Genomic DNA, 12,500 nt, shown 5'->3' with positions numbered 1-12,500 from the left:
GCGTGTGTGCGTGTGTGTGTAGGGTACCCCTGTATTGATCTTGAGCTTGTGTCATCACCTGTTAATGATGCTCCTCACTCACTCTCCTTGTCAATACAGAGTTAATTAAGACCTTTACACACGTTCACTTTGTGTACCGTTTGTGTGTGTACATGTGTGTGTGCGTGCGAGGTGTGTGTGTGTGCATGTGTGAGGTGTGTGTGTGTGTGTGTGTGTGGGTGTGTACTGTATGTGTGTGTGCGTGTGTGTATTTGTGTGCGCGGTGTGTGTGTATGTGCGGTGTGTGTATGTACTGTATGTGTGCATGTGTGTGTGTGTGTGTGTGTGGTGTGTGTGTATTTGTGTGTGTAGGGGGATGCTGGAGGAGAAGACTGTGCGCTTGTCAGCAACTGCGAAGCTTTCAGACAGAAGCAATCGTGCCATTTATTATTCATTTGCCCCATCTATATATCCAGCTCGGCTGTCGTCCCCTCTGACTGCCTTCTGTCAGTGCTCACTTCTCTCCTTCTCTCTCCTCCCTCTCCCTCTCCTTCTCCCCCTCACCCTCTCTCCTCTCTCTCCCTCTCCTTCTCTCTCCTTTTTCTCCCTCTCCTTCTCCCTCTCTCTCTCCTTCTCCCTCTCTCTCTTTTCCTCTCCCTCTCTCTCTCTCTCTCTCTCTCAAGGTCATATCACTACAACTTTAAATTTTCACTAGTTTTGGTGCGTATGGCGTTGGTGTGTGCGTGCGTGCATGTGTGAGCGTGCGTGTGTGTGTGTGTGTGTGGTAAACATGCATGTGTGTAGTGAGCATCTGTGTGTGTGTGTGTAGTGAGCATGTGTGTAGTGAGTGTGTGTGTGGGTGTGTGTCCTTCCTCTAACAGACATGACCACATCTGCTGTGGTCAGACCTGCTGTAACCAGGCAGCAAAGAAAGTTCTTAAAAAAAAAAAAAAGCATGAAAACTATAAATGATTAATTCTACCCGGCAACAGGCCACATTACTCTCATAACTCACTCAGGCTATTAGCATGCTAACAAGAACCGCCTTTCTAAAACTCCCACCTGTTGCTTGTTTCGTCTCCCGGGGCCGCGTTCTCGTGCCAGTCTTTTGGGGTGGGGTGCAGATGTTCTAGAACGCAAGGAACCTGACTGAATCAAAACAATAGTTTGTGTTTGATGGAGCATGGAGCTTAGGAGGTGTCCCATTATGTGCACTCTCACACTCAACACGAGCTAGCAAGTGTGACAGTCACATGTTTTACAAGTCGAGTTCTGATCTCTCACCCTCCCTCCCTCTCTCTCACCCTCTCTCTCCTCCCCCCCCAGCCTCGTCCTTCCTGAAGCAGGCGTTGGAGGGGGAGTACCCTAAGCTGCTCCGTCTCTATAACGACCTGTGGCGGCGCCTGCAGCAGTACAGCTCCAGCATCCAGGGGGCGCTAGCGAGCAGCACGGAGGAGCTGGCCACCACAGACACGGACGGCCGGGACCTCTTCACACACGCCAAACAGGACTACGAGTGAGTCACACGCGCACACACACACACACACACACACACACACACACACACACACTGGCTCATGCGTGGTGTAGTCAGACCAGGCCCCCAGGATTCGAAATCTAAAGCGAAGCCCTATTGAACCGCGCCATCTTTGAAAAAAACGCGTCACTGACACCTTTGACGTGCAGTCAAAGGTATCAATGACGTGTTCTTGTAGTCCATGAACAGATTGCGCTCATGGCTCTCCCTGCTCTGAGTTAGCAATGAAAAGCGGCTTGCTTATTAATCTACTTTCGTCAAATATATCCGTATTTTCAAAAATATTCCATATTTTTTTATCCAGGCATCTTAGTTTTAACAGTATAATTGTGACTGAACATGTATTCATTCTGTTCACAACAACGCGATGGGCAGCCAGGCGAAATATCTCCAGGGGACCTGGTCCCAGGCAAGTTGAACAGCTGTCCACCCAGAGACGGGATCTCTCGTTGCGGCATGAAGTTCGCGGCTAACCCGCCGAGCTCGAAACAGAATGAATACCACCTACTAGCAAACAAAACATGTTCAGTCACAATTATAGTGTTAAAACTAAGATGCCTGGATAAAAAAAGTTTTCCAATGGATATATTTGATGAAAGTAGATTAATAAGCAAGCTGATTTTCATCGCTACCTGAGAGCGGGGAGAGCCATGAACGCAATCTGTTCGTGGACTACAATAACGCGTCATTGATACCTTTGACTGCGCATGTCACCGGTATCAGTGACGCGTTTTTTTCAAAGATGGCGCGGTTCAATAGGGCTTCACTTTACCGAACAGACAGTGAATGGGGTGACCCTATCCAGTTCTATTAATACTTTCATGAGTCAGACTCAAGCTGTGCCGAGGCCATTAGCATTTGTCTTCAACTGTTTTGGATACAGAACGTAGAGCAACCCCTCATCTAGATACCGTACATAGAGAACCTCTTATCTAGATACAGTACACAGTGAACGTCTCATCTAAATACAGAACATACTTTACTTTATTGAGTTTATTTGAGCAGGGACAGTGCATACCAATCCACAGTGATACTCTAGTCTAGACATGTAAGCATGAATAAAAACTGTAAATAGGCATTAACAGGGTTGCTAGTTTTCAGCTGCAGTCCCTGGGCTAGATGTTAAAGCCTGGTAAAAAACATAATATAGAAAGACATTTTATAACTAATATAATAAAAATAGCAAATATTTAATTGCTAATTCGTGCCCAAACTAGATAAACAATAGCTAAGTTAAAGACAAGATTTGGGACAATACAAGGACATTACAAGATAAAGCAACGCAGAGTACAGACGGGCAAGCAGGCAGACAGTCATGCAGGCAACACACACACACACACACACACACACACACACACACACACACACCATACAGGACAGGTTAAAAAACATGTACAGGGACAAAGCAAGGCCAACACAAGATCAAGTACTACGCAGACAAGCACGCAGGCAGACAGACAAGCAGGTACACTGAGGTAGGCAGCCGGACTGTGACAGGGCTAGTTAGTGGTCACATGCCTGATAATCTAACAACCAGGTTTTGAGTGTGTGTTTAAATGAGTTGTGCGTATCAATACTGCGGATGTGGGATTGGACGGTGCTCCAGGATTCAGCAGCTCTAAAAGAGAAGGCCGATACGCTGAAAGAGCTTTTCCTCACTGGGATGATGAAGTCTCCCTCTACAACAGTTCTAGTGAACCTGCTGCTCTCTGTAAAGAACGGAGAGAGGGGTGGTGGGGTAGACCGTGGTGGATTTTAAATACCAGGCTGTCATCACTGAGCTTCAAGATGTTATCCCAGCTTAGAATGGTGGTGGCGAATGGGTTTCTTGTCTAGAACCTTCAGAGACTGTTTATAAACTGATCGGATTGGTGACAGAGTGGTTTTACAGGTCTGAGACCATCTTCTCTTAGAACCATCTTCAGCTAACTTGCATCTCACCTCATTTAACAATCTAGAAACATCTTACGTCTATTATCTGTTTTCTCTCTTTCACACACAAACACATTTGAACATACTGTACACTTGACATTGTTTGTTTATTGTGCTGACCTATAGTGTTTTGGTAGGATATTTATTGTGTTTTCTACAGTGTTTTGGTAGGATATTTATTGTGCTGACCTACAGTCTTTTGGTAGGATATTTACAATGAACATCCTCATAGTGCCTCTTAAAACAGCTCTTCTATTGCTGGGCTAGGGATTAGGGTTAGAGTTAGGGCTTAGGGGTTAGTGTTAGGGTAACCCAGCCCGGCCTGGTATCTCTGTCCACAGCTCGCTGCTCTTCCCTGTCAGCAGTGATCAGACGCAGCCTGACGTGAGTCACTGTTCAGCAGCCTGGAGGAGAAGAGCTTTAGACCCCAGGCTAGGGAACCCGGCACACACACACACACACACACACACACACACACACACACACACACACACACACACATACACACGCACACACACACACACACATATACTGTACACACACACACACATCCATACACATACATTCACGCACACTCACACATACACACACACACACATACACACACACAGGCCTAGTGTTGATTAAGGCTGAGTACACGGGAGCCACAGGGATCTGACAAGAACATCTTCATTTCTCTGTTACACTTCTCTGTTATGATTCTCTATTACGCTTCTCTATTACACTTCTCTATTACACTACTCTATTACACTACTCTATTACACTTCTCTATTACACTACTCTATTACACTTCTCTATTACGCTTCTCTATTACACTACTCTATTACACTACTCTATTACACTTCTCTATTACGCTTCTCTATTACACTACTCTATTACACTACTCTATTACACTTCTCTATTACACTTCTCTATTACACTACTCTATTACACTACTCTATTACACTTCTCTGTTATGATTCTCTATTACGCTTCTCTATTACACTTCTCTATTACACTACTCTATTACACTTCTCTATTACGCTTCTCTATTACGCTTCTCTATTACACTACTCTATTACGCTTCTCTATTACACTTCTCTGTTATGCTTCTCTATTACGCTACTCTATTACACTACTCTATTACACTTCTCTATTACACTTCTCTATTACACTTCTCTATTACACTACTCTATTACGCTTCTCTATTACACTTCTCTGTTATGCTTCTCTATTACGCTTCTCTATTACACTACTCTATTACACTACTCTATTACACTACTCTATTACACTACTCTATTACACTACTCTATTACACTACTCTATTACACTTCTCTATTACACTTCTCTATTACACTACTCTATTACACTACTCTATTACACTTCTCTATTACACTACTCTATTACACTACTCTATTACACTACTCTATTACACTATTACGCTTCTCTATTACACTACTTTATTACACTACTCTATTACACTACTCTATTACACTACTCTATTACACTACTCTATTACACTTCTCTATTACACTTCTCTATTACGCTTCTCTATTACACTACTCTATAACACTACTCTTACACTACTCTATTACACTTCTCTATTACACTACTCTATTACGCTTCTCTATTACACTACTCTATAACACTACTCTTACACTACTCTATTACGCTTCTCTATTACACTACTCTATTACACTACTGTATTACACTTCTCTATTACACTTCTCTATTACGCTTCTCTATTACACTACTCTATTACACTACTCTATAACACTACTCTTACACTACTCTATTACGCTTCTCTATTACACTACTCTATTACACTACTCTATTACACTTCTCTATTACACTTCTCTATTACGCTTCTCTATTACACTACTCTATTACACTACTCTATTACACTACTCTATTACACTACTCTATTACACTACTCTATTACACTACTCTATTACGCTTCTCTATTACGCTTCTCTATTACGCTACTCTATTACACTACTCTATTACACTACTCTATTACGCTTCTCTATTACACTACTCTATTACGCTACTCTATTACGCTTCTCTATTACACTACTCTATTACACTACTCTATTACGCTTCTCTATTACACTACTCTATTACACTACTCTATTACGCTTCTCTATTACGCTACTCTATTACACTACTCTATTACGCTTCTCTATTACGCTTCTCTATTACACTACTCTATTACACTACTCTATTACACTACTCTATTACACTACTCTATTACACTTCTCTATTACACTACTCTATTACACTACTCTATTACACTACTCTATTACACTACTCTATTACGCTTCTCTATTACGCTTCTCTATTACTCCTTTCATACTCCCATGTCCTCGTCTTTTCTGTCTTCTACCCTCCCTCCCCTCTCTCTCTCCATCTTTCTGTTGTCTTTACCTGCGGGCCGGGGCAGAGCCAAATTATCTACATTACCACGCCAGTGTGTGTGTGTGTGTGTGTGTGTCTGTGTGTATTACGGAGGAGAGAGGGATGGGGGAGGAGGGGAGGACAGAGGGCACACTAACAAGCTGCCAGATGACCGCAGGGAGGGAGGGACGGAGGGAGGGATGGAGGGAGAGGGGAGGAAGGATGAAAGGAGGGATGAGAAGGTTGACAGCCAGGGCTGTCAGGTTGGGAAGAGACGAGGAGGGGATGGAGGGATGAGGAGAAACGAGGAAGGAGGGATGAGAAGAGAAGAGGGTGGGATACGATGGAGCGCAGACGTCACACAACCCTTCTCTATTTGATAGTGATTGTGTGTGTGTGTGTGTGTGTGTGTGTGTGTGTGTGTGTGTGTGTGTGTGTGTGTGTGTACCCTCTAGCGTCATTCAGTCATCCATAACTCAGTGTGTAGAGTGAGAGAGAGAGCAACATCAAGCAATACTTGTCCTAGCTAACGATGAAGAATTCTTGATGATATCACCTTCCAGGATGATTAGAGGACTGGAGCGTGAGGGAAGCTCTGGTAGAGTATGAACTATAGATGCTCTGGTAGAGTATGAACTATAGATGCTCTGGTAGGGTGTGAACTATAGATGCTCTGGTAGAGTATGAACTATAGATGCTCTGGTAGAGTATGAACTATAGATGCTCTGGTAGAGTATGAACTATAGATGCTCTGGTAGGGTGTGAACTATAGATGCTCTTGTAGAGTATGAACTATAGATGCTCTGGTAGAGTGTGAACTATAGATGCTCTGGTAGAGTATGAACTATAGATGCTCTGGTAGAGTATGAACTATAGATGCTCTGGTAGGGTGTGAACTATAGATGCTCTTGTAGAGTATGAACTATAGATGCTCTGGTAGAGTGTGAACTATAGATGCTCTGGTAGAGTATGAACTATAGATGCTCTGGTAGAGTATGAACTATAGATGCTCTGGTAGAGTGTGAACTACAGACGCTCTGGTAGAGTGTGAACTATAGATGCTCTGGTAGAGTGTGAACTATAGATGCTCTGGTAGAGTGTGAACTATAGATGCTCTGGTAGAGTATGAACTATAGACGCTCTGGTAGAGTGTGAACTATAGATGCTCTGGTAGAGTGTGAACTATAGATGCTCTGGTAGAGTGTGAACTATAGATGCTCTGGTAGAGTATGAACTATAGATGCTCTGGTAGGGTGTGAACTATAGATGCTCTGGTAGAGTATGAACTATAGATGCTCTGGTAGAGTGTGAACTATAGATGCTCTGGTAGAGTATGAACTATAGATGCTCTGGTAGAGTATGAACTATAGATGCTCTGGTAGAGTGTGAACTATAGATGCTCTGGTAGAGTATGAAATACAGACGCTCTGGTAGAGTATGAACTATAGATGCTCTGGTAGAGTATGAAATACAGACGCTCTGGTAGAGTATGAACTATAGATGCTCTGGTAGAGTATGAACTATAGACGCTCTGGTAGAGTATGAACTATAGATGCTCTGGTAGAGTGTGAACTATAGATGCTCTGGTAGAGTGTGAACTATAGATGCTCTGGTAGAGTGTGAACTACAGATGCTCTGGTAGAGTATGAACTATAGATGCTCTGGTAGAGTATGAATTATAGACGCTCTGGTAGAGTGTGAACTATAGATGCTCTGGTAGAGTATGAATTATAGACGCTCTGGTAGAGTGTGAACTATAGATGCTCTGGTAGAGTGTAACCTACAGATGCTCTGGTAGAGTATGAACCAGAGACGCTGAGAGACGGCCTCCATATGCAGGGATGCACTATTTATGTACTATTTGTGTGTGTGTGTGTGTGTGTGTGTGTGTGTGTGTGTGTGTGTGTGTGCGCGTGTGTGTGTGCGTGTGTGTGCGCGCAGCCCAGAGAAGGCGTTGAAGGTCTCCCTGCAGCCCTACGAGGCGGCCTACCTGTCCAAGTCTCTCTCTCGCCTGTTTGACCCCATCAACCTGGTGTTCCCTCTGGGGGGGCACAACCCCCCCTCCAACGACGAGCTGGACAGCATCATCAAGACCATCGGGAGGTACTGTACACACACACACACACAAACACACACACACACACGCATGCGCACACACACAAACACACACACACACACACACACACACACACACACACACATACATACATACACACACATGCATGCGCACACACACACACACACACACACACACACACATACCCAGCTGTGTTTCTCTGGTATATGAATGTACCAGCAGTGTTCCTCTGGTATGTGAATGTACCAGCATTGTTCCTCTGGTATGTGAATGTACCAGCAGTGTTCCTCTGGTGTGTGAATATACCAGCAGTGTTTCTCTGGTGTGTGAATGTACCAGCAGTGTTCCTCTGGTGTGTGAATGTACCAGCAGTGTTTCTCTGGTGTGTGAATGTACCAGCAGTGTTCCTCTGGTGTGTGAATGTACCAGCAGTGTTTCTCTGGCGTGTGAATGTACCAGCAGTGCTTTTGGTCCACAGTGAGCTGAGCGTGGCGTCGGTGGACCCTAGCCTGGCGCTGGCCGTGGCCAAGAACGCCGCCAAGACCGTCCAGCTCTTCTGCGTCAAGTCCGAACAGCTGGTGAGTGTTTGTGGCGTCTCCATCCGCCAGTCTGGGAGTGTGTGTCTGTATGTATGTGTGTGTGTGTGTGTGTGTGTGTGTGTGTGTGTGTGTGTGTGTATCTGTATCTGTATGTATGTATATGTATGTATTAGGGGTGTAACAATATATCGTGCCACAGTATATTGCGATACAGAAACGTCACAATACGTATCGTCAAGGTGAAAACAATATTGTGATATATTTATTGTATATCAGTGAACGCTGGCTACACAACGCTGGTAACAAACACGTCTTTTGTCTCTAGGCCTTTCCATGATATTACAACAGTTAAGCTCTAAATTCACAAAGTGTAGTGGAGTAGAGATGTGAAGAAATGCACTATTGGTGTGAACAGCAGCGCTACTCCAACGCTTCACATCTGCCCTTAGTGTATCGTATCGTATTGTTATTGTCAACACAATATCGTGTATTGTATCGTATCGTGAGATTAGTGTATCCTTACACCCCTAGTATGTATGTATGTATGTGTGTGTGTGTGTGTGTGTGTCTGTATGTGTATGTATGTATACTGTATGTATGTATACAGTATGTATGTGTGTGTGTGTGTGCGTGTGCGTGTACGTGTGTGTGTTTACTGTATACGTGCCTGCGTGCCCGCTCCTCCCACCCCAGCACACACCTGCATCTCCAGGGTGATAATTAACTGTTGCCGTCACATTTTTAGACGGTTGCTATGGCATCTCCCTCACATGTTTTCTCTCACTTCCTGTGATACCTTCTGTTTTCTCCTCCTCTTCCTATCCTCTCTCCTCTCCTCTCTCCCCTCCTTCCCTTCCTCTCATCTCTCCTTTCCTCCCCCTCCTCTCCTCTTCTCCTCTCTCTTCCTCTCTCCTCCCCTTCCTTCCTGTCTCCTCTTCTCCTCCCCCTCCTCTCTCCTCCCTTTCCTCTCCTCTCCCTCTGTCTCTCTCTCCTCTCTCTGCCTCTCTCCTCCACTCCTCTTCCTCAGTGGAGAGGCGAGAGGACAGCTCTAGTGTGAAGGTGTTGGGCTGGTGCTGTTAGAATGAGCTATTCTGGTGTTAGAATGAGCTGTGCTGTTTGAATGAGCTATTCTGATGTTAGAATGAGCTGTGCTGATGCTAGAATGAGCTGTTCTGATGTTAGAATGAACTGTTCTGTTTGAATGAGCTGTTCTGATGTTAGAATGAGCTGTTCTGGTGTTAGAATGAACTGTTCTGGTGTTAGAATGAGCTGTTCTGAAGCATTTTGAGAAAAGTAGTCCTGGCCGGGCACTGGTGGAAGCGCATTAAAAAGTGCTTGGTTCGACGGAGTGTCATTATACCGATGTGATAGGGAGTTAAGTCCAAGTGCTCAGTCCTGGTCGGGGATGTGTGTGTGTAGGCAGGTCTGTTTGTGTGTGTACAGTATATGTGTGTGTGTGTGTGTGTGTGTGTGTGTGTGTAGGTAGGTAGGTAGGTCTGTTTGTGTGTGTGTGTGTGTGTGTGTGTGTGTGTGTGTGTGTGTGTGTGTGTTTATGTATACATGTGTGTGTAGACAGGTCTGTTTATGTGTGTTTGTGTGTCTGTGTGTGCAGGTTTTTTGTTTGTGTGTGTGTGTGTGTGTGTGTGTGTGTGTGTGTCCTGGCTCCGTCTCTCTCTCTGCTGGAGAGAAGGGCAACTAACTGAGCTCTCTCTCTCTCTCCCCCCCCTCCCTCCCCCCTCCCTGTCTTTTCATCTGTTTTCAAAGCTTTATGGACATGACATGAATACACTCTTAATAGTGCCAAAGCTAAGAACATACATGAATAGCAACGTTTTGGAGATACTAAGCAATCTGTCTGTCTGTCTGTCTGACTGACCCACTGTCCGTCTGTAGCTCTGCACCCAGGGAGATGCCAGCCAGGTGATTGGTCCGTTGACAGAGGGTCAGAGGAGGAATGTGGCAGTGGTCAATTCTCTCTACCACCTGCACAAGGTACGTACACACACACACACACACACACACACACACACACACCCCTCCTATACAGCATCCTATCAAATGCCAGTTGCATTTTTGGACTTGAATATTACAGTGTATTTATGTTGCCATGTGCATGTTGAATCCATGTTGGATAACCTCACTCACAGAAGACTGGAGAGAACGTGTTCATGTCATATGACCCCAAGCAACACATGATGGCAATTATACTGACTGACACACACACGCACACCATCTGCAATACCTCATCACCCAAAGTAAACAAAATGCCAGATGGTTACAGGGAAGAGATGGAGAGAGAGGTTGAGAATGAGAGAGAGAGAGAGAGAGAATGAGATAGAGAGAGAGAGAGAATGAGATAGAGAGAGAGAGAATGAGATAGAGAGAGCGAGAGAGAGATGGTGAGTGAGGGAGAGAGAGAGAGTTTGTGACGGTGAGGGAGAGGGGGGGGGGGGGGGGGTAAGAATGAGAAAGAGAAGGTTAAACCATCTCAATCCCCTCCATTAAAGATGGATGACGCGGCTGCCTACAGCACCTGCCTGATTAAATAGTGTAATAAAACGAGATTACTTCTGATTAAATATTTAACTGCCGGCTCATCAAACTTTTACCTTTGGAGAGCAGAACGGGAAGTTATTTTAGGAGGTGGGATGGATGGAGGAGGAGGAGTGGAGGAAGGTGGGTAGGGATGTCCAAATAAACAGATAAGTATGTTGACCTCTCTCTGACCTTTGACCCCTGTGTGTGTTTGACCCCGCAGGTGATCTCAGGGTCAGGGACGTGCCCTCCAGCTGCTGAGCAGGCCCTCAACGCGTCACTGGAGGTACACACACACACACACACACACACACACACACACACACACACACACATGACATACAACACCACACAACACACACTCACACACACTGCTGAGCAGGCCCTCAACGCTTCACTGGAGGTACACACACACACACACACACACACACACACACACATATGACATACAACACCACACAACACACACTCACACACACTGCTGAGCAGGCCCTCAATGCTTCACTGGAGGTACGACTGCCACTGACAATGACGTTAACACACTCTGTCCTCAGGATAGCACACACACACACACGCACACACAGCTCGCTGTAGCCCAGTGCATCGAGGACAATTTTTTCACTTTGTTGTGAAGAAGTTTAAAGGAGTTTAGAGAAGAGATTTGAACAGAGATCAGGTTATCTGCTGCTTGCAGGGACACACACACTTTTGGGTGGACAGGCCAATTAAGTTTAGATTGATCTAGCAGGAGATTGATCAGACGATTAGAGGATCAGACTGGAGCCCCAGCTTCAAACCTACACACACACACACATACACACATACACACATACACACACACACACATACACACAGACACAGACACACACAGACCCACACACACACAATGCCAATGGACATTAGATCTGCCCCTGATCTTGGAACATTCAAAAGAGAGCTTAAGTCTCTCTTCTGTGGGCTTCTAGACTACTGAGATGTCCTCTATGTTGATGATGTTTTTGTGGTCCCTATTGTTCCTATCCCCTCGCCTGTTTGTTGTTGTACACTTTTAATGTGGGTATCTTGTCTGTCTAATGTTGCTCAATGTTTCAATGTTTTCTCCTCCTTGGAACCCACGCTTTGGGCAGCCTAAACAGTTGTAATTAGTATGCATGTAAAAAATAAATTGACTATGACTATGACACACACACACGGACACGCGCGCACACACACACGGACACGCGCGCACACACACGGACACGCATACACACACACCCCGACACGCACACACACTTTGCAGCAAACCACAAATGTAGTCTAATCAAAACAGGGGCTTGTCCCCATCGACCAATCAAAACAATGGCTTGTCCCCAGCAATCAATCACAACAATGGCTTGTCCACAGTGTCCAATCAAAACAGTGGCTTGTCCCCCCACTGGTCACCTGTCTGCATGTGAGGCCTAAGCCAATCAGGTTTGTCCTGATTGTCCAGGTTTGACTGGCGCTCATTCCTGAACATCTACGAAACAGTTAAAGGAGTAGTAAA

General features: G+C 45.0%; 1 protein-coding gene across 1 annotated transcript in view; it reads left to right on the top strand.

The window, feature by feature from the left end:
• cog5 (component of oligomeric golgi complex 5) overlaps nt 1-12,500 on the top strand; it is a 73,944-nt gene that overhangs the window by 54,062 nt on the left and 7,382 nt on the right. Inside the window, exons 12-16 of the mRNA XM_084448096.1 lie at nt 1,306-1,495; nt 7,766-7,927; nt 8,380-8,479; nt 10,334-10,432; nt 11,199-11,261. Coding sequence (XP_084304222.1) covers nt 1,306-1,495; nt 7,766-7,927; nt 8,380-8,479; nt 10,334-10,432; nt 11,199-11,261 — 614 coding nt within the window. The remainder of the gene's footprint in view (nt 1-1,305; nt 1,496-7,765; nt 7,928-8,379; nt 8,480-10,333; nt 10,433-11,198; nt 11,262-12,500) is intronic.

The sequence above is a fragment of the Borostomias antarcticus genome, assembly GCF_949987555.1.
Source record: "Borostomias antarcticus genome assembly, chromosome: 13".
Taxonomy (NCBI): domain Eukaryota; kingdom Metazoa; phylum Chordata; class Actinopteri; order Stomiiformes; family Stomiidae; genus Borostomias; species Borostomias antarcticus.
This window is presented reverse-complemented; position numbering and strand designations above follow the sequence as displayed.